At 41.5% G+C, this 27,756-nt stretch overlaps 1 protein-coding gene across 3 annotated transcripts; it reads right to left on the reverse strand.

Moving 5' to 3' along the window:
- Window positions 1-6,610: 6,610 nt before the first annotated feature.
- Window positions 6,611-26,109, reverse strand: LOC115146437 (doublecortin domain-containing protein 2-like). 3 transcript variants are annotated; one of them, XM_029688505.2, is made up of 15 exons: window positions 25,676-26,109; window positions 23,812-23,866; window positions 18,620-18,690; window positions 18,400-18,531; window positions 17,981-18,115; window positions 16,607-16,646; window positions 16,407-16,472; window positions 16,110-16,278; window positions 15,583-15,689; window positions 13,702-13,773; window positions 13,504-13,557; window positions 13,236-13,346; window positions 9,026-9,136; window positions 8,732-8,872; window positions 6,613-8,089 (listed from the first exon to the last, which is right to left on the reverse strand). In XM_029688505.2, the coding sequence occupies exons 1-14, from the start codon at window positions 26,086-26,088 to the stop codon at window positions 8,750-8,752; spliced, it is 1,659 nt and encodes a 552-aa protein (XP_029544365.2). In that variant the 5' UTR covers window positions 26,089-26,109; the 3' UTR covers window positions 6,613-8,089; window positions 8,732-8,749. The 3 variants fall into 3 exon arrangements, with proteins under 3 accessions (XP_064860410.1, XP_064860411.1, XP_029544365.2); XM_065004338.1 differs by having other exon boundaries at window positions 6,611-8,872; XM_065004339.1 differs by lacking the exon at window positions 13,504-13,557 and having other exon boundaries at window positions 6,611-8,872.
- Window positions 26,110-27,756: the final 1,647 nt, after the last annotated feature.

The raw sequence follows: 27,756 nt of genomic DNA on the forward strand, positions 1-27,756 counted from the left end.
TTTCTAAAAGTGTTTGCGTGTTTCAGCTTGAACATGATTAAATCTACATTTCACTCTTTAGCGGACAGTTGTATAGAACAACTAGGTGAGTTGGTGACATTTTTCACTTCATATTCACTTTTTATGTCACTGCCTAAATTTGTTAGAAAATGAACTGATTCACTTGGATGTAGTAAATCTATATCCGACAATAGCGAAATGGCTGGAGCCTCTGTCAAGCCTGAGAACAACATCAGTTTTGATGAAAAGATCGATGACAAGATCAATCAATCAAACGTGTTTAAAAAGCCCTTTTCACATCAGCTGATGCCACAAAGGGCTATACAGAAACCCAGCCTAAAACCCCAGATAGCAAGCAATGCAGATGATGTCACAAAGGGCTATACAGAAACCCAGCCTAAAACCCCAGACAGCAAGCAATGCAGATGATGCCACAAAGGGCTATACAGAAACCCAGCCTAAAACCCCAGACAGCAAGCAAAGATAACACTTGCATAATGATAAGATGCACACATTAAACAATAGAAAAGTAGACAGTATGTATTTACTTTAAACGGCACATGTCAACAGGAGTTATATTTTTTCCAGGATGACTGGCAAATGAAAGATTTGGCGCCCTCATCTGATGGAAAGTAGACATTGGCGCAATTTTGAGTCTGCAATTGAGCTTAATGAGCTGCAATTGCAATGCATTTGGGCGTAGTTTACGATGTTATATTAAATTGATTAAGACCATCACACTTGAACAAAATAGATATTTTAGTTGTATGCTCTATGAAGCCGCAGTTAGCTTCTGAAATGAACTATCAGATATAATTACTAGCTTTGAAGGAGTATCCAGCCAACGTTGCAGAACTGTTTATCATACTGTAGATGACTTGAATGCTACTCAGTACTTTTGTTTATGGTGTCCGTGGGTAAAGTAGCTAGCTAGCATGTCTGGTAGACTACCGTATTGCTCTCTATCAATCCTCAAATATTTTATGTCTCACAAAGAAGCCGAGCAGTCTGGATTTAATCATTAACTTAGCTAGCAGATTAAAGTAAAAATGTATTCACTTAAAAAAAAATAACACTAGAAAATAAATTATAATACTTTGAATATATTTACATGATTGTTCAACTCGCACATTTATAACAGTTTAACAGTTCAACAGACCTAAGGTAAGGCATGCTAGTGTTATCATGTGGAATGTAGGGACACGTGTCTAACACCTCTTTTTACATTTTACACCACCAGCAGTGTTGTCTGTCCAATAGGAGTACCCATTTCAACTGAAATTGTGTTGGTCATAGACTTCTGTGACTTTGAATCATATTTAGGCTAGTTAAGAAAGATGGTCGACAGACAGGTTATTGACAGACAGGTACTTTGCCTCCTGCTGATACAGTAGCTGTGCTGTGGGGCTGCACCAACTCATATCCGAAGAGAAGCACAGAGGGGATTGAACATGTTAAAAGGGAGATTAAGTTTCATCAGTTCCTGGCTCAGGTTAAGTTCCTGTTTTTAAACATTAAGGTACATTTACACCTGTATTTGGAGAGAGACTAAAACAGTTTCATTTATTATTCTACAGTGCGTTCGGAAAGTGTTCAGACCCCTTTACTTTTTCCACATTTTGTTACATTACAGCCTTGTTCTAAAATGGATTAAATAGTTTTTCCCCCCCTCATCAGTCTACACACAATACCCCATAATGACAAAGCAAAAACAAATTTGCAGGAATTTTTGATCATGTATAAAATTAAAATTAAAGGCTAATATCACATTTACATAAGTATTCAGACGCTTTACTCAGTACTTTGTTGAAGTACCTTTGGCAGCAATTACAGCCTCGAGTCTTATTGGGTATGAGCTACAAGCTTGGCACACCTGTATTTTGGGAGTTTCTCCTATTCTTCTCTGCAGATCCTCTCAAGCTCTGTCAGGTTGGATGGGGAGCGTTGCTGTACAGCTATTTTCAGGTCTCTGCAGAGATGTTCGTCCGGGCTCTGGCTGGGCCACCCAAGGACATTCGGAGACTTGTCCCGAAGCCACTCCTGCGTTGTCTTGACTGGGTGCTTAGGATCGTTGTCTTGTTGAAAGGTGAACCTTCGCCCCAGTCTAAGGTCTTGAGCACTCCTTCATCAAGGATCTTTGCTCCATTCATCTTTCCCCGGATCCTGACTAGTCACCCAGTCCCTGCGGCTGAAAAACATCCCCACAGCATTATGCTGCCACCACCATGCTTCACAGTAGGGATTGTGCCAGGTTTCCTCCCGACGTGATGCTTGGCATTCAGGTCAAAGAGTTCAATGTTGGTTTCATCAGAACAGAGAATCTTGTTTCTCATGGTCTGAGAGTCCTTTAGGTGCATTTTGGCAAACTCCAAGCGGGCTGTCATGTGCCCTTTACTGAGGAGTGGCTTCCATCTGGCTCTCTACCATAAAGGCCTGATTGGTGGAGTGCTGCAATGATGGTTGTCCTTCTGGAAGGTTCTCCCATCTCCACAGAGGTACTCTGGAGCTCAGTCAGAGTGACCATCGGGTTCTTGGTCACCTCCCTGATTGCTCAGTTTGGCCGGGTAGCCAGCTCTAGGAAGAGTCTTGGTGGTTCCAAACTTCTTCCATTTAAGTATTTAGAAGGCCACTGTGTTCTTTGTGACATTCAATGGTGCAGAAAGTGTTTGGTACCCTTCCCCAGAGCTGTGCCTCGACACAATCCTGTCTCAGAGCTCTACGGACAATTCCTTCGACCTCATGGCTTGGTTTCTGCTCTGACATGCACTGTCAACTGTGGGACCGTATATAGACAGGTGTGTGCCTTTCCAAATCATGTCCAATCAATTGAATTTACCACAGGTGGACTCCCATCGAGTTGTAGAAACATCTCAAGGATGATCAATGGAAACAGGATGCACCTGAACTAAAGTCTCATAGCAAAGGGTCTGAATACTTATTTAAATAAAGTATTTCTGTTTATTTATTTTGTATACATTTGCCAAAATGTCTAAAACCCTGTTTTTGCTATGTCATTAGGGTATTGTGTGTAGATTGATGAGGAAATTATTTTATTTAATGAATTTTAGAATAAGGCTGTCAGGTAACAAAATGTGGAAAAAGGACCGGGTCTGAATACTGTCTGGATGCAGTTGTACTTGTTAATTGAAGACCTCACTTTCCATGCTTATCCTGTTCTTTGTAGAGCAGATGTAGCCTATAACAACATGTCCCTTTAGATTTGCTGTACCTGATTGCATTCCTACTGCATCAGAGTGGCTCCTTGGTGTACTACTTCACTCTGGCCACCACAGGTGAGCTACATCTTTAACTGATATGACACATTGAACTACAGTATGACTGTTTTACACATCGACGGCTCATAATGTCATCCTCTAGGTTTCTTTTATCTCAAAATCACATGATTGACAGCTGTCGGGTCTTTGGCATCATTAAATTGAAGACTGTTCTTTTATCAAATCAATTCTCTGTCATTATTATTACGTGATTAAACTAATCATGTAAATGTAATTATCTAGGAAGTCAGGGCACCAAGGACAATCTTCAGATTACAAAGTTATAATTTTCCTAATATAACTTTCAGATATTTTAATATCTGATCAATTAGTCTTCGAATTAATGAATTATTATTTACCTCATGTTAGTCTCATTCCAAACGTCATAATTTGTTGGTTATCTGCACGAACCCAGTCTTCACTATGAGTCATCCATACATCAATTGTCTTATTCATTTATTTACTAACTAACTAAATAATGACAGAAATGCATAACAAACAAACAGTAGATATGGTTACCTGGAAATGATAGGGGATGTTCCCTAGTGGGCTAAACCGGTATGGCGGCTTGGTAGACAAAGGGACTGAGAAGGGCGCAAAAGGCAGAACACACTACACAGTTGATAATTATATTGATAGAAATACTAATCCTTTGCACCTGAACGCTCACTCATTCGGGAATAATTGCAATCGATATATATATATTTACGCTCAGTGTGTCGTTATGATCTCTGTTGGAATCGTCTTTCTGTTGGAAAGTTCATCTGAACTTCTCTTTGCGTCCCTGGAGGCTTACGCGGTTAGAATGGATACTTCAGAGTCCCATTCAGAAATGTTCTTATAGATTAGATGTTTCGGCGGTTGTCGATCTTCACATTTCAGGTCGACAAAACTTCTAGCTGCAGACTAGTAATTAGTATCGAAGATTTTCTCTTATTCTGTCGGAATCGATAGTCTCAGAGTTTCAACGACCATTACAACCTTAGCTTATACTGTGGTTTTTTATGGTCTCTACTCCAATCTTCACCCCCTCTGTGATCGAGGTACGCATGGTCTGAAGGGAATTCCTTCAGGTGGGGGTTATATTCGTAACTGTGGAAAAGGGCTGTCCCATAACGCCAGATCAATGTTTGTGCTCATGGGGCGGGCCTATGACTTAGTTCAACTTTAAAGGGAATTGGATTCTCTTTCATTAAACAGTTTAAAATCACATTACATCATTTCACAAATAGTGTTCTAGCTCTGCTGTAATGGTTCAGTGTTCATCTCTCCTCCTCTTCCCCTCATACAGATCTGTCTCTGGTTGTGCCTGTGACCAACTCCCTCTCCTTCCTGTTCACCCTGCTCACTGGGAAGCGGGGAGGAGGTGCAGGGAAATGTTGTTCTAGCTCTGCTGTAATGGTTCAGTGTTCATCTCTCCTCCTCGTCCCCTCATACAGATCTGTCTCTGGTTGTGCCTGTGACCAACTCCCTCTCCTTCCTGTTCACCCTGCTCACTGGGAAGCGGGGAGGAGGTGCAGGGAAATGTTGTTATAATGTCACCACCTTCCAAACATTATGACACAACATTGTTGTTGCTCTCTGGGCAGTTTGGTTAGCTTTAGTACACATTGCATTGAGAATGATTGTTTACAATGCTGGCCTGTGGTTGTTTTGGTCATCATATTTTTCACATGCCGTGTGTGTGTGTGTGTTGTTTGTTGATGCAGGAGCTGTTGGAGGAATGGTTCTCACCATGGTAGGCATCACTCTCTGCATAGTGAGCCCCGTCACTGAGCCTGAAAGCACAGGACAGCAGAATGGTACACAGCTCTCACCATACAAATAGAAACAGTATATGTAGCAGCACTCCTATTGCATCTATCTCTGTATGTCTTGCGCGACGACAACAACAAAAATAAACAACAAAAAAAAGGTCTGGACACATTTTAACAGGTTTTATCTCCTACAACCTAGTTCAAGGTATTGTTTCTAGTCTAAGGTACTTTCCATAGGCTTAGTTATATCATCAATAGATGTGGCTTCATACTACATAACATACTTCTTCAACTACAGTAGTGTTTAGGTCGTCCTTAGGGTCCAAAACATTTCACAACATTTTGTAATGGAGAATGAAAACAAACTCTTCTTGTTAGACTGTTCGGGTAGTAGGCTCCCTCCCCCGTTTCAAAAGGTTTTATTCCTGCTGTAGATCCAACCCTGACCTCTGCCCCCCCCAACCCTGACCTCTGCCCCAACCCTGGCCTCTGCCCCAACCCTGACCTCTGCCCCCCTGCCCCAACCCTGCCCCCTGCCCCAACCCTGACCTCTGCCCCCTGCCCCAACCCTGACCTCTGCCCCAACCCTGACCTCTGCCCCAACCCTGACCTCTGCCCCAACCCTGACCTCTGCCACAACCCTGACCTCTGCCACAACCCTGACCTCTGCCCCAACCCTGACCTATGCCACAACCCTGACCTATGCCACAACCCTGACCTGCCACAACCCTGACCTCTGCCCCAACCCTGACCTCTGCCCCAACCCTGACCTCTGCCCCAACCCTGACCTCTGCCCCAACCCTGACCTCTGCCCCAACCCTGACCTCTGCCACAACCCTGGCCTCTGCCACAACCCTGACCTCTGCCACAACCCTGACCTCTGCCCCAACCCTGACCTCTGCCCCAACCCTGACCTCTGCCCCAACCCTGACCTCTGCCCCAACCCTGACCTCTGCCACAACCCTGACCTCTGCCCCAACCCTGACCTCTGCCCCAACCCTGACCTCTGCCCCAACCCTGACCTCTGCCCCAACCCTGACCTCTGCCACAACCCTGACCTCTGCCCCAACCCTGACCTCTGCCACAACCCTGACCTCTGCCCCAACCCTGACCTCTGCCCCAACCCTGACCTCTGCCCCAACCCTGACCTCTGCCCCAACCCTGACCTCTGCCACAACCCTGACCTCTGCCCCAACCCTGACCTCTGCCACAACCCTGGCCTCTGCCACAACCCTGGCCTCTGCCAACCAGGCAGTAGGGATTGGACATTGTGTGAATGAGTATGTAAATGAATTTAGCGGGAACTCAGCATGCACAGTGCTGTGGCTAATCCCATACCTTATAATTACTGTGAGTTCAATTAGGGTTCATTCCAGCCAACTATTCTAGTCATTCTGATGCCATGCTGTGTGAATGCCCATAGAAACACTATAGGACTGCAGAAGACCACAGTCAATGTGTTGGTTTGGGAAAACGGACCAACAGGAGTTCAGTTGTTTTAATCAATGCTGCTACTGTGCATCTAGATCACAAACATGACATCGTATTTTTTTTTATGTATGTAAAGAGCTTATTTTGATATGAAACTGCAAAGTGTTAGGTGCAAAGTGATATGTTGGTAGTGTATATTTTGTGGGAAAAACTGTATTCTGTTTACTGTTGTATTGCACATTTTATTCAGAAATAATAGCATATGAATTATTTGAGTCCAAATGCTTGTACTGTACAACCACAGAGGACATTGCGGTAGTTTTTTTGTAAGATGAAATATTTCATATTGTATATTTCCATTAGATATTAAAGTATATTTTGATAAAACAGAATACTTTACATTCATTGTATGTGTTCTATAACGGAATAATACAGAACCCTATCCTACTTGTTCTCTTATTGTCTCAAAAATACTTCTTCCTGTTTACAATATGTTTGCCGCTTTCCATCAAAGTAAAAGCATTGTGCGTCATGAATATTAAATTTTAAAGAAACATTACATAGATTACCTGATTACTGTACCACAGTATATCCTGTAAAATATGTCAATATCATAAAGAATACATTTGCATTTTGGATTTTCAGTTTACTAATGAAAACAATAGACGGTAGATTATAGAAACAATGATCTTGTTACTCTCCTCCGCTCTCCTCATAAGCCACAGGCCCATTCTGAGAACCAGACTGCTTCATTACGGTGTCTGGTGAAGGGTATGAGGACTGCTTCATTACGGTGTCTGGTGGAGGGACCGGACTGCTTCATTACGGTGTCTGGTGGAGGGTATGAGGTCTGCTTCATTACGGTGTCTGGTGGAGGGACCGGACTGCTTCATTACGGTGTCTGGTGGAGGGACCGGACTGCTTCATTGCGGTGTCTGGTGGAGGGTATGAGGACTGCTTCATTACGGTGTCTGGTGGAGGGGCTGGACTGCCTCATTACGGTGTCTGGTGGAGGGTATGAGGACTGCTTCATTACGGTGTCTGGTGGAGGGACCGGACTGCTTCATTACGGTGTCTGGTGGAGGGTATGAGGACTGCTTCATTACGGTGTCTGGTGGAGGGTATGAGGACTGCTTCATTACGGTGTCTGGTGGAGGGACCGGACTGCTTCATCACGGTGTCTTCTGGAGGGACTGGACTGCTTCATTACGGTGTCTGGTGGAGGGTATGAGGACTGCTTCATTACGGTGTCTTCTGGAGGGTCCGGACTGCTTCATTACGGTGTCTGGTGGAGGTTATGAGGACTGCTTCATCACGGTGTCTTCTGGAGGGTATGAGGACTGCTTCATTACGGTGTCTTCTGGAGGGTCCGGACTGCTTCATTACGGTGTCTGGTGGAGGTTATGAGGACTGCTTCATCACGGTGTCTTCTGGAGGGTATGAGGACTGCTTCATTACGGTGTCTGGTGGAGGGACTGGACTGCTTCATTACGGTGTCTGGTGGAATGTATGAGGACTGCTTCATTACGGAGTCTGGTGGAGGGTATGAGGACTGCTTCATTACGGTGTCTGGTGGAGGGACTGGACTGCTTCATTACGGTGTTTGGTGGAGGGTATGAGGACTCCCTTAAAAGAGAAAAACAATCAGACCGGGCCAAAATATATTTTCTTTTAATGAGATTCTCTGGTGCTTTTGTATACTTTTTAGCCAGTAGTTCTGAAAGTTGCGCCCACGAGCCAAAAAGTGGTCCCCGAAAATGGCGTACTACATCACCTGAAGATATGTGCACGCTGTGTATGTGTGCGTCTTGCTAGCTGTCACTCAAATGGTTATGGGCTGAAGCTCATTGGTTGAAACTCTAATTGCTAGGGTGCTGGCCCACACGGGGGTAAATGTAGGTCAAATGGTGCTGCACAGCTTCCAGAAAACTGTCGCTTTCAAACTAGGGATTTTGTGGCACATTGAGAGTAATTCTGCTCATAGATTATGCATGTATGAACTAAAATTGACACATCCAGACCGAAGTTGGAGGTTGGAGGTTTAAAAAAAAAAGAAGCTTATTAGGGGTCAAAGTACCACTCTAGGATGATCATTTAAATCCAGGGGCGCAACTTTCACCTGCAGCGGTGTGCTTTAGGACCATGCGGATGCCTCCGAGCGGTCGGGTCGGCTGTTTGGAGTGTTTTTCCGACTGGATAAAAAAAATAATAATAATTTGTCCCCTCCCCCACTTCTAAAACCAAACTTGCGCCCCTGTTTAAATTCACCTATTCAATCGAGCCTGATCAAATACTTGAACGGTTTCCCTGGATACCCCCGCTTGTCGGAGAACTTTGAGATGCGGAGGATGTTGATGACGAAGAAGCCCTTGAGTGTGGAGTGGTTGGCTTTGGCTCCGTCTTCGGCTCCTTGAATAGGGGTGAGTGTACAGACAGAATTCATTTCTAGACATTGAGTGTGTTCGTCTCTGTATTTATGTATTCATGCTGTACTGAATAACTGTGTGTGTGTGTGTGTGTGTGTGTGTGTGTGTGTGTGTGTGTGTGTGTGTGTGTGTGTACCTCTGGTGTATCAGTAGCAGACACACAACTCTCTAAGGCAGCGTCTTCTTTTTTGTGGACAGATGGACCTGCGGTAGAGTTCATTTCATAGAGCCCCAGGGATGTGTTGGCCTTTGTTAGACGAAGAACATGTAAACCATGAAAATGTATCCAACATCTTCAGTGTGGTAGTGAATGACTATATCAGTGTATATCGCACAAGAACACACACCATCAGTGTACAAAACATTATGAACACCTGCTCTTTCCATGACATAAGCCATGTTCACATTGGCATATCCGATTCCAATCTGTTCATTTTCCTGCATTCTGAACAGCCAAAAAGCACATGGAATTGGATATTTCATGCCACATTTGTAGGTGGTTTGAAGTCGGATACAAATCTGATTCCTGGCCATGTGACTTGTGTCTGAACGGTCAAATCTGATTTATTTGCTAGAAAGCTAAACAGCTAACTAACTAGCTAGTTGACTGCTGTGGCTAGCCAAAAAGGACTCGTTTTGAAAGTTAAATCTTATCGTTTGAGGCGTTTGAGGCATAGTGTTCTTACACTGTGATTTGAAACATTCAAAGCAACTGGGAAACGTCCATGACGATGTTGTTGTCACCTTAGCTTGCTACATACAGTGGGGCAAAAAAGTATTTAGTCAGCCACCAATTGTGCAAGTTCTCCCACTTAAAAAGATGAGAGAGGCCTGTAATTTTCATCATAGGTACACTTCAACTATGACAGACAATGAGAAAAAAAATCCAGAAAATCACATTATATTATTTTTAATGAATTTATTTGCAAATTATGGTGGAAAATAAGTATTTGGTCACCTACAAACAAGCAATATTTCTGGCTCTCACAGACCTGTAACTTCTTCTTTAACCTCTTCAGTCGACCCTCTACTTTTTTGAACATTTTGTTAAAAATCGCGCAACATTTCAGCGCCCTGCTACTCATGCCAGGAATATAGTACGTTCATATGGTTAGAATGTGTGGATAGGAAACCCTCGGACGTTTTTAAAACTGGTTAAATCACGACTGTGGCTATTACATAACGTGCGTTACATCGGAAAGCGCAGGAAAACCTGATCACAGAAAATGGAAATAAATATCCTTGCGCCACTTCCAGCATTTGTTAACAGTGAGCCGAATTAGATAAGACCGAGCATTCAACTCCCACAGCATCCCCATGTTGTCTAGCTAGAGTCTTGTGAATTGAATCATCTTTGATTCTTGGTTGAACCGAAAGAGGGGCACGACTTACCTCCGGTCTCCGCCCAGATCATTCCGGAAGAGCTCTCTCCTGAAATTTTTTCCAAGACGACAGCTAATGATTTCTACATCGCCTATGGATGATTTTTATCGCTTATTAACGTTTACTAATACCTAAAGTAGCATTACAAACGTATTTCGAAGTGTTTTGTGAAAGTTTATCGTCTACTTTTTGAATTTTAAAAAATGACGTTACGTTGTGAAATCGCTGTTTTTTTCGTTTATCACACAGTCTACATATAACGATATCTTGGCTTTATATGGCCCGATTTAATCGAAATAAAGACCCAATAGTGTTTATGGGACATCTAGGAGTGCCAACAAAGAAGATGGTGAAAGGTAATGACTGTTTTCTATTTTATTGTGCGGTTTGTGTAACGCCGAAATGCTAATTATTTTGTTTACGTCCCCTGCTGTGCTTTTCTGTTGTAGTGTATTGGTGCATGCTATCAGATAATAGCTTCTCATGCTGTCGCCGAAAAGCATTTTAAAAATCTGACTTGTTGCCTGGATTCACAACGAGTGTAGCTTTAATTTGATACCCTGCATGTGTATTTTAATGAACTTTTGAGTTTTAACTAATACTATTAGCATTTAGCGTAGCGCATTTGCATTTCCAGAGCTCTAGTTGGGACGCAAGCGTCCCAAGTAGAGGCAAGAGGTTAAGAGGCTCCTCTGTCCTCCACTCGTTACCTGTATTAATGGCACCTGTTTGAACTTGTTATCAGTATAAAAGACATCTGTCCACAACCTCAAACAGTCACACTCCAAACTCAACTATGGCCAAGACCAAAGAGCTGTCAAAGGACACCAGAAACAAAATTGTAGACCTGCACCAAACTGGGAAGACTGAATCTGCAATAGGTAAGCAGCTTGGTTTGAAGAAATCAACTGTGGGAGCAATTATTAGGAAATGGAAGACATACAAGACCACTGATAATCTCCCTCGATCTGGTGCTCCAAGCAAGATCTCACCCTGTGGGGTCAAAATGATCACAAGAACGGTGAGCAAAAATCCCAGAACCACACGGGGGGACCTAGTGAATGACCTGCAGAGAGCTGGGACCAAAGTAACAAAGCCTACCATCAGCAACACACTACGCCGTTAGGGACTCAAATCCTGCAGTGCCAGACGTGTCCCCCTGCTTAAGCCAGTACATGTCCAGGCCCGTCTGACGTTTGCTAGAGAACATTTGGATGATCCAGAAGAAGATTGGGAAAATGTCATATGGTCAGATGAAACCAAAATTGAACTTTTTGGTAAAAACTCAACTCGTCGTGTTTGGAGGACAAAGAATGCTGAGTTGCATCCAAAGAACACCATACCTACTGTGAAGCATGAGGGTGGAAACATCATGCTTTGGGGCTGTTTTTCTGCAAAGGGACCGGGACGACTGATCCGTGTAAAGGAAAGAATGAATGGGGCCATGTATCGTGAGATTTTGAGTGAAAACCTCCTTCCATCAGCAAGGGCATTGAAGATGAAACGTGGCTGGGTCTTTCAGCATGACAATGATCCCAAACCCACCGACCGGGCAACGAAGGAGTGGCTTCGTAAGACGCATTTCAAGGTCCTGGAGTGGCCTAGCCAGTCTCCAGATCTCAACCCCATAGAAAATCTTTGGAGGGAGTTAAAAGTCTGTGTTGCCCAGCAACAGCCCCAAAACATCACTACTCTAAAGGAGATCTGCATTGAGGAATGGGCCAAAATACCAGCAACAGTGTGTGAAAACCTTGTGAAGACTTACAGAAAACGCTTGACCTCTGTCATTGCCAAAAAAGGGTATATAACAAAGTGTTGAGAAACTTTTGTTGTTGACCAAATACTTATTTTCCACCATAATTTGCAAATAAATTCATTAAAAATCCTACAATGTGATTTTCTGAATTTCTCATTTTGTCTCTCATAGTTGAAGTGTACCTATGATGAAAATTACAGGCCTCTCATCTTTTTAAGTGGGAGAACTTGCACAATTGGTGGCTGACTAAATACTTTTTTGCCCCACTGTAACTTCTGAGTGATAGGAAGCACGAGCACCACGACCAATAAGCCTACACCACTGCGCACATACCCGTTGTTACTATGACAACTAGCGTAGCCTTGTCAGCAAATGACTGCTGTCTGAACACACATCTGATTTGGTCACTTGTAACTTGCTGTTTAGACCATCAGTAGTTCGAAACGGATTTGGAACAAAACATGCATTTGAACATTAAAGACTGCGGTGTGAACAAGGCTTTTGACTATCCAGGTGAAAGCTATGCTCCCTTATTGATCCACTTCCATCAGTGTAGATGAAGAGGAGGAGACCGTTTAAATCATTTTTACCCCTTGAGACAAGGATTGTGTATGTGTGCCATTCAGTAGGTGAATGAGAAAGACAAAATATTTAAGCGCCTTTGAACGGGGTATGGTAGTAGGTGTCAGGCGCAACGGTTTGTGTCAAGAACTGCAACGCTGCTGGCTTTTTCACGCTCAACAGTTTCCCGTGTGTTTCTGGAATGGTCCACCACCCAAAGGACATCCAGCCAACTTGACACAACTTTGGGAAGCATTGGAGTCAACATGGGCCGGCATCCCTGTGGAACGCTTTAGACACCTTGTTGAGTCCATTCCCCAAGACGAATTGAGGCTGTTCTGAGGGCAAAAGGGGGTGCAACTCAATATTAGGAAGGTGATCCTAACGTTTTGTACACTCAGTGTACACGGTATGATCACTGTTCTCTCTCTCTCTCTCTCTCTGTCTCTCTCCCTCTGTTTCTCTCTCTCTCTCTCTCTCTCTCTCTCTCTCTCTCTCTCTCTCTCTCTCTCTCTCTCTCATGCAAGCACACATACACATTTTCCTCAGTCTCTAACTACAGACAGACAGGTGAGCCCCAAAGTAGTGAAAGGTATGAGCTATTTTCATAATTGCACTGTACTTAATGAATGAAAGCCTTCTGTACCTGTGGCATTTCTGTATCAAGCGTAGGGCTCCCATCAATGTCATCCTCTTTGCAGATGGAAGAGCTGGTATTTTCAGGTGAGTTCCTGTCTTTCTCAGTCGATGATTCCAACTTTGTGATTGGACGAAAATCACAATTATCTGAGTGGTTCTATCATGTAACAGCAGACTAAAATGTACAAATGTAAATGTAACAGCATATCTCAGTAGGGTAAACATGTTGAGAATGATTTGGCAAATCATGAGCGATGATCCTCGACCAGACAAACCTTGTCTGGGTGTTCTGGGTGAGGAAGGGGATCTTTTGTAGACTTGGTCAAAATCTAGAGGAGAACAATACAAAGAAGCTCTCGTGGCTTCACACTACCAACCATACATCCTCGATAAACATGTATGATAAACAATCTGCGACTTCTACAAAACCTCATGTCACTCAAGGAATGAGACTATCCCATACAGATACACACCTGATCTTGGCTGTTGTAATGAGGAGGATTTCTCCCAATAAGGTCCTCGTCCTCTACTGTCTCTGCTACTCTCTAAAAGATAAAGACACAACACCACAATACTAAAGTTTGCTTATCTATAATCCACACCTCAACACATTACATATAACCCTCATATACATTATTTCAAGGAGATACATGGAAAATGGTCCCATTGCACTGGTAAAGGACTAGGGAAGAAAGAACCATTTAAACTTGATTGTAACCCAGAAGGACATTTGGTTATAGGCAGGGGTAATATGATGAAAAAACTTAGAGCACATACAAAAAGTAAAAAAAAACAACAATACCCCACAAAGTACACAGAAACATTATATGAAGGGGGGGGGGGGCATTAATTATAATTATTGTATTTATTTTTTATTTTTTCCTGGGGATAAACACTCTAAACAGCCCAACCGACTGTTGGAGGCGTTCGCATGGTCCTGAAGGAAACCGTTGCCTCGTTTTGGATCACATTCCAATGGTAAAACTGGGGGGTGACAAAAATGCTATTTCAGAATGTGGGGGGGGGGACATGTCCCTCCCGTCCCCAGTGAAAGTTGCGCCCCTGGTTATATGCAATTTCAGGCAATAGAGTGCATATCCAAATCAGGATCATTTGATTCCCTTTCCATACCAGGGCCATGTGTTTAATTGTTAGAGAAGTGCTCCCGCTGTGGGGATCAAATCAGCGGAAATTTCAAGTGCGCCACGTATAGTTTTTGATAAAACTCAAACTTTCATTAATACACACATACAACGTACTGAATTAAAGCTACACTCGTTGTGAATCTATCAACCAAGTCAGATTTGTAAAATGCTTTTCGGGGAAAGCATGAGAAGCTATTATCTGATACCATGCACCCTCAAAATACTGCAACGTCACCTAAAACGACAGATTTTGCGTTATCCGTCGCTACCCAAAACGCTGAAATAAAATATAAAACATTCATTACCGTTGACGAGCTTCTTTCTTGGCACTCCTATATATCCCATAAACATCCCAGTTGGGTCTTTTTCCCGATTAAATCCGTCATTGTATAGCCAAAATGTAATTTTCTGAAGACCGGTCTGATCCAGGAATATTCTGTTTTCCAAGACGCAACGTCACTTTTTAAAATGACAAAAGGTGCCTATATACTTTTACAAAACACTTCAAATTACTTTTCTAACCCAACTTTAGGTATTAATAAACGTTAATTAGCTATACAATTCATCACGGGGCGATTTGTATTCGATAGCAGCTAGTCTGGAAATCAACGGCCATCTTTCCCATTTTAATAACTTCCTGTTGACAAACTGAAACAGGAAAGGGTAAAACGTAATTAGAACCAAGGATTAAGTCTGCTCAAAATGCCAGCACTGGCGACATCGTGTGGAAGCTGTGGGCGTTTACATTACGGCCTGATGTATTTCCGTTCGTCTTTAACAATACATTGACTGGCGGAGTAATATATTTTTTGTGTTTTTGGAGAACAGTTTTTCGAGGGATTTTTACTGCTAAACACGTTGTGTTATAGCCACAGACACGATTTAACCAGTTTTGGAAACGTCTGAGTGTTTTCTATCCACAGATACTAATCATATGCATATACTATAATCCCTGGCATGAATAGCAGGGCGCTGAAATGTTGCGCGATTTTTAACAAAAAGCTGCGAAAATTCACAACATCCTTATGAGGTTTTTTAACATGTTCATGGTGGTGGGTACAAAGGAGTGTTCGTATCTGTTGTATCTGTTGCTGTTAAAGTCCTACCTGAGGGTAGGAGCTGGATCTCAGAGTGGAGGGCTTGAAGGGAGAGCTTTGGGTAAGAGGACAATAAAAGAGTGGGGGGGGAAAGAATGAGGTGTCGGCCTACCTGGTCAACGGGAACATCTACTGCTGTGTTCTCATCCTCCAGCACCTCCTCAGCCCCCTGCACCTCCTCTCTCTTCTTCTGTACAGCTCTAAACACACTGGCCTGGGCTACAACACACACCAACATGAACATGAATGATCAATCATTGTAAATGTGCATCGACACAATCATGAATGCAATATTTCACACTGCCAAGGGCCACACCAGACCATGTGCCAGGGGCCACACCAGACCAAATGCCAGGGGCCACACCAGACCATATGCCAGAGGCCACACCAGACCATATACCAGGGGCCACACCAGACCATATGCCAGGGGCCACTCCAGACCATATGCCAGGGGCCACACCAGACCATATGCCAGGGACCACACCAGACCATATGCCAGGGGCCACACCAGACCCACAAGCTGCTTTCTTGTGGCTCCCCTTCTGGTATCTAATTCCTATTAAATTCAGGTCCTCAGTGAGAACAGCAAGTCTGACACTGGCCCCCAGGTAATTGGAGTGTGTGTCTGTGTGCTCCTACCTGGTCCAGTCCTTAGTGGAGGCCTGGGATGGCCTCTGTTCCTCACTCGGACTTTCACTGGTTTGGCGTAGAAGATAGAGCTCTCCTCCTTCACTGGTCTCCTCTGGATGGATGGGAGAGCCGTCTCCCCCACCTCATCCCCAGTGGACTTCACCCTCCGCCCATCCGACTGGGACCACAACACCAGGGTCGTGTTCATTAGGCACCAAATGGAAGAAAACAGACTGAAACCGGGCTGGACTACTTGGACTTGTCCAATAAGAAACTTTGTTTTCCACTAAAGTTTTTTGACAGTACCTCTGGAGAGTCCAGGAGAGCAGAGTCACTGTAACTGTCCTCAGGGCCACTGGCTGCCTTCCTGCCCTGAGCAAGACAAAGGGAGACAAGGTGTACTTTTATAACCAAGATCAATTGTCCTACAGACCAAAATAAATATACAAAATATTAGACTATGAAGTGCTAGACCTACAGTAGGTGTTAGACAGACAGTAGCTTACCTTATATCTCCTTGACAGTCTTCTATTTCCAGGGTAATTTCTGGAAAATATTATATAGAAATCCATATTATATTATATCATATACTATACTATATCATATGATATATTATATTTATAATATTATTATATTATAACATATTATAATATATTATATCATATGTATTATATCATATCATATTAAAATATATGATATCATATTATATTTATAATATTATAGAATTTCATATCATATTCAATGTATTATATAATATTATATTATATCGTACTATATGATATTTATGTATGTATTTTATTATATCATACTATATTCCAATATATCATATCATATTTATTATATTATATCATATTATTGTAAAATATATCATATTATATTATATCATACTATATTCTAATATATTATATCATATAATATTAAATAATATGATATTATATTATATCAGATTATATTATATCATACTTTATTTATTATACTATATTATATTATATTAAAATATATTATATTATATCAGATTATATCATACTATATTCTAATATATTATATCATATAATATTTATTATACTATATCATATTATATAAAAAATGATATATCATATGTATTTTTTTATATCATATTATATTATATCATACTTTATTTATTATACTATATCATATTATATTAAAATATATTATATTATATCAGATTATATCATACTATATTCTAATATATTATATCATATCATATTTATTATACTATATTATATCATATTATATAAAAATTATATTATATCATATGTATTTTTTTATATCATATTATATTATATCATATCATGCTATATTCTAATATATTAAAATATATGATATTATATTAATTATATTATTTCATATCATATTATATCAGATTATAGCATAATGTATTTAATATATTATATCATATTATATTTATTATGTAATATTATATCATATTATATTAAAATATATGATATTTATTATATTATATAATTTCATATTATATTCATTATGTTTATTATATTATATTATATTTATTTTACCTTTATTTTAGCAGGGAGTCCCATTGAGACCAATATATCTTTAGAATATAATACCCACACAGTCTTACATTTGACCTTTTAGTAATTTACCAGACACTCTTATCCAGAGCGAATTACAGTTAGTGCATTGATCTTAAGATAGCTAGGTGGGACAACCACATATCTCAGTCATAGTAAGTAAATTGTTCTTCACTAAAGTAGCTATCAGCAAAAGTCAGAGATAGTAAGGGGGGCGGGGAGTCAAGTGAGTTCATAAAAGTATTTTCTGTCTTGGCTGCCTAAAAGCTGTTTGTTCTATTTTCATATTATCTAACAATCTCTGTACTAGGATAATTCCATCCATACCTCTCAGAGGCTTTAGGAACCAACAGTTCCACGTAGGGAAGCTTCTTGAACCTCTCTGCTCCCACAGCCACATAGAACTGGCCACTCACCAGCTCGTCTGCACTGGACACAGTTACTCCCTCTAGAGTGCACAACCTGAGGGGTCACAGGGTCAGGGGTCACTAATGGGGTCAGAGAGACTGTCATCTGTGTACCTGAGGGGTCATTGGGCTGCCATTAATAGGTCAAACATGCTGTGTGAGGGTGTGTGTGTGTCAGTGTGTGCGTATGTACAGTATATATGCATGTGTGAGGGTGTGTATGTGTCAGTGTGTGCGTATGTACAGTATATATGCATGTATGAGGGTGTGTGTGTGTCAGTGTGTGCGTATGTACAGTATATATGCATGTATGAGGGTGTGTATGTGTACGGATCTGACCTGCGCACTGCTCCAGTGCGTAAACTGGCCTTCTCTGTGACTAGACCAAGGATCTGATCCAGGTCGTGCTGCCAGGTCCTGGGAATTATGAAACGGAATGGCGAGCAGCGAAGATCTTCGTTGCGGAAAACACTGTAAAGGAACACGCAAATACGTCGTGTGTTTCTGTGTGTGTAGTATTTGAGATGATGAATGGGAGTGTGTTAACAGGGAATCTTACTGTATGATACAGGGTAGAGGAATATACTTTCTCCATTTTGCTGACACATTCGGTCTGTGAAGTAATCTTGCCTAGGAAAGAAAGACATGACATGACAAAATAATACTGCACTGTAGTTTTAGATAGATTTGTCGGTCAGAAAAAAATACAAGAAAGAAATACCACTTCTTCTGATCAGTGAATGCCAAATTAAACATTGATAACAAGTGTGCCATTTGCTATAATTTACCAAAACAAAGTAAATACCAATTGTATTAATTTCAGAACAGAACATCCACAGACATTTCACAATAAGCGGTTATGATCTATTATTATGATTATGATTATGATTATTATAGCTTATCAGTCAGAGGGCTGTGTCCATGGCAACACACATCATCATCTTGGCCAAAAACATACTGTATCTACAAAGACAGACTGAGTGCTCCACTTCATTGAATACCTAAACTTTATATAGCCACTCTGTCCACAAAACTTCCCCTGACCTTTCTATTACATCCAGAGTCTATGAAGTCAAACCCTATGAAGTCAAGCCCTATTAAGTCAAGCCCTATGAAGTCAAACCCTATGAAGTCAAGCCCTATTAAGTCAAGCCCTATTAAGTCAAGCCCTATGAAGTCAAGCCCTATGAAGTCAAACCCTATGAAGTCAAGCCCTATGAAGTCAAGCCCTATGAAGTCAAGCCCTATTAAGTCAAGCCCTATGAAGTCAAGCCCTATTAAGTCAAGCCCTATGAAGTCAGGCCCTATGAAGTCAGGCCCTATGAAGTCAGGCCCTATGAAGTCAGGCCCTATGAAGTCAAGCCCTATGAAGTCAAGCCCTATTAAGTCAAGCCCTATTAAGTCAAGCCCTATGAAGTCAGGCCCTATGAAGACAAGCAATATGAAGTCAAACCCTATTAAGTCAAGCCCTATAAAGTCAAGCAATATGAAGTCAGGCCCTATGAAGTCAGGCCCTATGAAGTCAAGCCCTATTAAGTCAGGCCCTATGAAGTCAGGCCCTATGAAGTCAGGCCCTATGAAGACAAGCAATATGAAGTCAAACCCTATTAAGTCAAGCCCTATAAAGTCAAGCAATATGAAGTCAGGCCCTATGAAGTCAGGCCCTATGAAGTCAAGCCCTATTAAGTCAGGCCCTATGAAGACAAGCAATATGAAGTCAAACCCTATTAAGTCAAGCCCTATAAAGTCAAGCAATATGAAGTCAGGCCCTATGAAGTCAAGCCCTATAAAGTCAAGCCCTATTAAGTCAAGCCCTATAAAAAAAACTCAAGCCCTATGAAGTCAAGCCCTATGAATCACTCATTGTGTCTGACCACATAATATAAGAATAAATCAATACTTCAAACAAAATCCAACCACAGCTAGAAAATAAATGTTTCTACAATGTTTCCAATTTGAAGTGGCACTATGCAACGTTGTTTTTGTATTTAAACAGAGTGGTAGGCATGGGGCTGGCAGCAAAGGGCTGAGTAGGCTGGGAATCAGGCCTGCCCAGGCTTGTTCAGAGACCTTATAAACACAGGATGGGGCCACTGTATGACTTAGTTCTCTAAACAGAGTTACCAAGCTAACAATTCTAGTGAGAGAGAATGTTTTTGTATTGTTACCTGTAGTGTTCCCCAGATGTTTGACAAAAACCTCCTGAGAACCAATTTAGCATGTTTTGACATTAGATACATCTCAGCTCTGTTAAAAACACACTCAAGAAAAAGAAGAAGCACATGCACAGGTAGCCTACTTTTTGTGATTTGTTTGACAATTGGATGAAAATAACATGACTGGTTCTGTTCATGCCACATTAAAAGGTAATACATTTTGCCTGTTTAAATGGCGTCTTTATTATTAGGCCTATAAATAGTTTTTTTTGCACAAGCAAGTGCGTGTACTGGATAGAGACCCCCCACCTCCCCCCCACACACATTCTGGGTAAATTCAAATCAGATTTTATTGGTCACATACACATGGTTAGCAGATGTTAATGCGAGTGCAGCGAAGTTCTGTTTGAGGAAATGGTCTCCTGGAAACAGTTCTTTTTTATTTATTAAAAAAAAAAAAATTAACCTTTATTTAACTAGGCAAGTCAGTTAAAGAACAAGTTCTTATTTATTCATTGCACCTCACTGACACATTCCTATGAAAACTTTAGGTAATGACCCAATGAGACTCTCAAGCATGAAACACACCAAGAACCTCGCTGCCGATAGACTACCGATAGGTACTTATCACAGTGGGAGGCTGCTCCTTCTCTTGCTAGAACAAGGGGTATCTGCTGTGTGCTGACCGATGACGTGGATAAACCCTGGATGACTGACAGTGGGACGCTGTGAAGTCACCTCACAGACATCTAGGTACTCCTCCTCAATTGTAAAAAAAATATTGGTCACTAAAGACCCTGGTTCGATCCCAGGCTGTGTCGCAGCTGGCCACGACCGGGAGAGCCATGAGGCGGCGCACTGTTGACAGAGCGTCATCCGGGTTAAGGGAGGGTTTGGCCGGTTGGGATGTCATTGTCCCATTGCACTCTTGCGACCCCTTGTGGTGGGCTGGGCGCATGCACGCTGACTTCGGTCGCCATCTGTAGTGTTTCCTCTGACACAGTGGTGCGGCTGGCTTCCGGGTTAGGCAAGCAGTGTGTCAAGAAGCAGTGTGGCTTGGCGGGGTTGTGTTTCGGAGGATGCATAGCTCTCGACCTTCACCTCTCCTGAGTCTGTACGGGAGTTGCAGCGATCTGACAAGACTGTAACTACCAATTGGATATCATGAAATTTGGGAGAAAAAGAGCCCAAAATGTTTTAGAATAATAATAATTGTTTGAAAGATATAGAAAGGCATTTATTCATGTCTACATTAGTTTTTGACACGTGTAATCTATAACAGACATGCCAATGCATACTTTAAAATGATATATGTATAAAAACATTTTCCTTAAAGTGTAACTTTGTTCTTGAAACATTTAATTGAAATACTGTAGAATTCCATTCATTCCTATGGAGGACTGCTCCAACTAGGAAGTGCCAATATGGCCAACTGGTGGCTTCAAAGCCTCTCAATGGCCTAACATAGCTTCAGGGTTTGTACACGTCATTGGTGCCGACTAGGTAGCGTCGATACTTGTCGAATCCCAATGCTCGTCAGTGGCCAACAACTTGATTTTGAGCCAATCAGACAGCACGAACCCCCACATGGAAGAGACAACGACAAAAAAGTTATAAATAGGATTGTTTCTCCGTACATTCACAGATGTGCCAGTCAAACTTCATATGCAATGTAGGTTATATGGGATGGTAGCTAGCTAAGTGCAGAGATGCAATGCACACAACACTAAATACTTCCTCCAAACTATCTAACCACTGTAGCTAGTATTGACATTCTAAGTAAATAACAATGAATTAGCTAGTTTTCATGAAACGCCTGTCTGTTGTTGTGCTAGCTAGCGAATATACTAACGTTAGCTAACTAGCTAAATATTTGGATATGGGCTGTCACTGGCAGTATGGGATTATGGAGAGTGAATTAAATTGTTTCTTCGTAATCTTGCTAGGTAGTTATCTAGCTGTGGGCATCTGGCTAGTATCAACAAGGGCGTTCTACAAAATAGCAACATTAGAGTAGATAGCTTTGACCTAGACCATAAGCAATACCCACACATATGCATTGCCAAACATCGCTACTGCCACCTTGTATTTTGGAGTATTTTAACAAGGCTGATTGGCTGATGACTTCCAAGGCCTTGTTAGCGCTTTGGGCCAGTAACCAAAAGGTTGCTGGATTGAATCCCTGCGCTGACAAGGTAAACATCTGTCATTCTGGCCCTGAACAAGGCAGTTAACCCACTGTTCCCAGGTAGGCCGTCGGTATAAGTAACTGTCTTGCCTAGTTATAAAAAATCTCTATATTTTTTTTAACACAAAAGAGAGAGTTCTGACACTGTACAGAGGTGCTAAGTACTGTCGGCAGTCAAACGTTTAACAATCCTACCGGTGTGTCTGAGTTTTTAAGGAAACGTCCTCTAAAGTTGTGAGAATGTTTGTTGTTAGCTGTAAAAATCACTCTGTCTCTGCTAATATACAACACCATATGAGCGTACAGTACAGACAGGGCACTCACACAATGGCAAAACGATAGCTGTGCCACACAATGGCCTTTCTACTATTTCATATGAATGTTGATGGGTTAGTTATGGTGGCCCTTCTGGTCTCAGTCAGACAATGGAGAATGTTTGTTCACAGCTTTCCTGCAGTCAAATGACAAATTCGCCCTGTAGTGGCCTCATGGGTGGAATATTTTTCAGATTTTTCATAATTTCCAAATTAACACATTTTTTTCACCTTTGTTTCTATGTCAAACAGTTTTGATATATTTCAGTCAACTGTGATGTATAGTGTAATATTGGGTTGCAAACTCAAAATGTTCTACATTTCAACTCTATATCTGATATGGTACAGGTGTCTTCTTTTTTCTAAGCCCATAACCATGTGTGTGAGGTTTATACCTTCGTTTCAAAGTAGATTTGTTTAAGACTACCAAGAAACACTCCGTGTGACCCTGATTTAGCCCACTGCTGTAAAAGATAGGACTATGATATTGCTCTGAATCACTACACGCTCCACAGCTGAAAATGAAATACATTAATCTCTATCCATCCCGCCAGCCATTTGGGCTGAATACAAAGCAAGCACTTTCCATTGTGTGAACGGCAATTGAGATGCTGCGCTTGAAATGGGTTTATGTGTCCATGATCTCATTAACACAAAATCAATCTTCCTTATATGAATGTATCCGATGATGAACAAGAGATCTATTGAAATGGGCCAAGGATGACACGAGACACTGTAAGACTGAATACGGAACAGAACATTGATTTGTTATTATTGATGTGTGGTCTACATGCTCTGTGAGTTTGTGTTGGTGCTGAGGACCATTATTTACAGATGACACATATCTGAAAATCAATGCTATGCTATTGCTTTGGTCTATCATCGAAATCCAAATTTAAACACAACGAATATGAAGTGTGGTCAAATAAATAACAACCATTGCGCAGTGAGAGAAAACCTGTTCTCTGTTACAACTGTTACCAGTTCAGATCTACCTGATTTTGAGGGTGTGTGTGTCCTACCCCAGATAGGTTAGATTAATGAGTAACGGACTGTACCGCTGACAGAGACAGAAAACCATATTGAAGCTTACCCGAGCTCCTTCTCCCATGGGTACAGGCTGCTTCTTCAGCCCTGTGTTCAAATAACTGCATGAAAAAACAGAAACAATAGACATGATAAAGGTTCACATGTCATCCTCAGTGAGACACAGCTTAACACATGACTGTATTACTGACTGTATTACCGACTGTATTACCGACTGTATTACTGACTGTATTACTGACTGTATTACTGACTATTACTGACTGTATTACTGTATTACTGTATGAATTACTGACTGTATGAATGACTGACTGGATTACTGACTGTATTACTGTATGAATGACTGACTGTATTACTGACTGTATTACTGACTATTACTGACTGTATTACCGACTGTATTACCGACTGTATTACTGACTGTATTACCGACTGTATTACAGACTGTATTACTGACTGTACTACCAACTGTATTACTGACTGTATTGCTGACTGTATTACCGACTGTATTACCGACTGTATTACCGACTGTATTACTGACTGTATAACCGACTGTATTACTGACTGTATTACCGACTGTATTACTGACTGTATTACTGACTGTATTACCGACGGTGTTACTGACTATTACTGACTGTATTACTGTATGAATTACTGACTGTATTACCGACTGTATTACTGACTGTATTACCGACTGTATTACCGACTGTACAGACTGTATTACTGACTGTATTACCGACTGTATTACTGACTGTATTGCTGACTGATTACTGTATTACTGACTGACTGTATTACTGACTGTATTACCGACTGTATTACTGACTGTATAACCGACTGTATTACTGACTATTACTGACTGTATTACCGACTGTATTACTGTATGAATTACTGACTGTATTACTGACTGTATTACTGACTGTATTACCGACGGTGTTACTGACTATTACTGACTGTATTACTGTATGAATTACTGACTGTATTACCGACTGTATTACTGACTGTATTACTGACTGTATTACCGACTGTATTACTGTATGAATTACTGACTGTATAACCGACTGTATTACTGACTGTATTACTGACTGTATTACTGACTGTATACCGACTGTATTACTGACTGTATTACTGTATGAATTACTGACTGTATAACCGACGGTGTTACTGTCTGTATTACCGTATGAATTACTGACTGTATTACTGTATGAATTTCTGACTGTACTACCGACTGTATTACTGACTGTATAACCGACTGTATTACTGACTGTATTACTGACTATTACTGACTGTATAACCGACTATATAACCGACTGTATTGCCGACTGTATTACTGACTGTATTACCGACTGTATAACCGACTGTATTACTGACTGCATTTATATAATGGTTACTATCTACATTTATCTACTGCACACAGCAATAAATATCGAAGAAAATATTTTGACAACATCATATCTAGACATTTACACAAACATACAGTACATGGTAGCCCTATAGGACCATATCTGAACAATTTAAAAGTCCCTTAAAGGGAAATTCCGCCACTTTTCAACCTCATATTCATTACCTCCATCACTGTACCAGTGTCTATGTGAAAATGGTGCGTTTCTATGATATATGGTTAAAAAGTTGAGAAGGTCCTAAAAAAGCATGATCTGTGATATGATAGGGTAGGATTAAAAGTAGAAAAACTGTGATTTTTTTTTTGCCAGTTTCTAACCAGTATTTTCTTGCTACTCACATCACCGCGAATCTCAGTGTTTGAAAATCACTGTTTTAAAAATGTTTTACATGTTGATGATGTCATCGCATTTTCACTTATGTTAGACACTGGCATTGTGCTGGAGATAATGAAACTGTGGAAAAGTGGTGGAAATGCCCTTTCTAATCTAGACAACTCTACCTGATAGGCTACTCACTCAAGCTTCTTGAACCTCTCGAAGCCTGCGGCCACGTACTGGGCCCCGGTCTGGAGGTCATGCAGCTCCCTGACCCGGTGACCCTGCCGGGGGGTGTACAGGGTCCTCACGGCCAGCGGAGCCTGAATGCAGTGGGTCACGTCATTGAGAAACGCCTCCATGGTGGACACCTGTCGATGGTTGACCACAAACCTCCTGCCGGAGTAGAAGGGGTCCCCGTTCCTGTAGACCATCACACTCTTGACTGGAGGCAGGAGGAGGGTTGCTGACCCACAGTAAGCCATTTTTCCAGATACTGTCTTCCGTCTCTGGTTCCTGTCTGCCGTCTCCGGTCCCTGTCTGCTCTGGTTACTACCACTACTACTCAAACCTGTTCTAATTAATCTGTTGTGTTCTGTGTGGTGGTCTCTCATAGCTCTGGACTGTCACGTTCTCTCTCTCTCCTCCACACACTACTCTCTGGCAGCCGAGAGTATTTCCTGGTAGCCATGGCAGCAGAGCCAGCAATGACTGGCTTTGTGGGCCAAACCATTAGCAGCAACGAACGACAACAAAAGAGGGAGAGCGAGAGACAGAAGATGCAAGTGTTGTAAGCTGAATAAATTATAAAAACCATAAAACTCCTATGCATCATCTTTACATATATTTTTGAAACTATTCGAAAGCCTGTTGAATTCACATGTGTAGCCTAATGGCTGCTAGTTCTGTAGTATTTACAGTAAAATCTCAGGGATAACCCTTCTGCAATAGAAGTTAATGCTCTGGGAGGGAACAAGAGGGTCTAGGAATACCATTTCCATACATCCATTTCAAACAGTCTCCCTTGACCTTGTATGGACTGTCAGGAAAGCACATGCCGCATTTGTGTTTATTTTGATACCCACATAGACAGGAACAGTATGTTGTATAATATTACTGCACTATTTTAAATGATTGTGTTGAGTGTGTGCTCTCACTGTGAAACATTTGTGTGAATCACCCGAGATAAACTGGTTATGGCAGGGAGTTCCCTTGAATCTTTCCCATAACTTCTTTGAAAACAATGGAGATCATCATAGTTAAATGCAGTTATACAGACAACAATTATAGTGACATAGAGGAACCTCACTTGTACTGTAGCAACAACAGTATTAACTAGTATAAAAAAAAACATTAGCAAATTTTGTCAATGGATACTTACAAAAATAATCTTTATTAAATTGATATTTAATTTGACCGTGTGTATTTGACAACATACCAACCGTTTGTGCTAAACAAAAGGTACCAATTGGATAGCTACATCGGCAACATTTCAAACTAGATGTGGAGTGAGCTTACGGTAAGTTCTTAACTCTATGACACTCACACCTTCTAAACTCGCTACCCCGGCGTTGAGCTGAGCCCAGCTGCCAATCCGGGCCACAGGCACCCCTGTAACGGGGGTTAGTATGCTGCTAACAGATTAACTTCCTCCACTCTCCAACTGCCCCATACCGGGCTCAAATCAGTGATCCTCTGCTTCGAAACACACGTGGCTGCCCTCCTGGACAACATACGGACCATTTTGAGATATACAAAAGGTAGGGGAGAGTGGGGTATGTTGAGATGTTTTTTACATTCAGCATCACTACCTCAAAGGAAATATGTACCAAAGATATCTACATATATTTCAAGATGTCGTGTATCCCTGGAAATATGTAAACATAACAGTTTTGAAAACATAGCTGGTGCAAAAAAATGTGGTCTCTTGCTATATGGGGTATGGAGTATATCACACGGGGTAAGTTGATATGCCTTGTGGTAAATGGGTGATGGTGTCCTGTGACAGTGGGTGATGCTGATGGTGAGTCAAAGTTGAATTCATGAAATGGGGGTGTGATGTATTGTATATCTTAAATGCATGCTTACATTCAGATATAGATCTCTCTGTTCAATATCACTTAACCTTCCAGTTCTTAACCAGTTGTCCGGGACAGGGATGTTGTTTCGCTGTGCCAATTCGTAGGCAGCTGGTCCCCAAGATTCTTCATATGTTTATCAAGCTCAGACTCCATGTCTTCAGATAAGACCTTGTGTTCCTCTGCTCCTCTGTCACAGCCTCT

The sequence above is a fragment of the Oncorhynchus nerka genome, linkage group LG18 (assembly GCF_034236695.1).
Source record: "Oncorhynchus nerka isolate Pitt River linkage group LG18, Oner_Uvic_2.0, whole genome shotgun sequence".
NCBI classification, from domain to species: Eukaryota; Metazoa; Chordata; class Actinopteri; order Salmoniformes; family Salmonidae; genus Oncorhynchus; species Oncorhynchus nerka.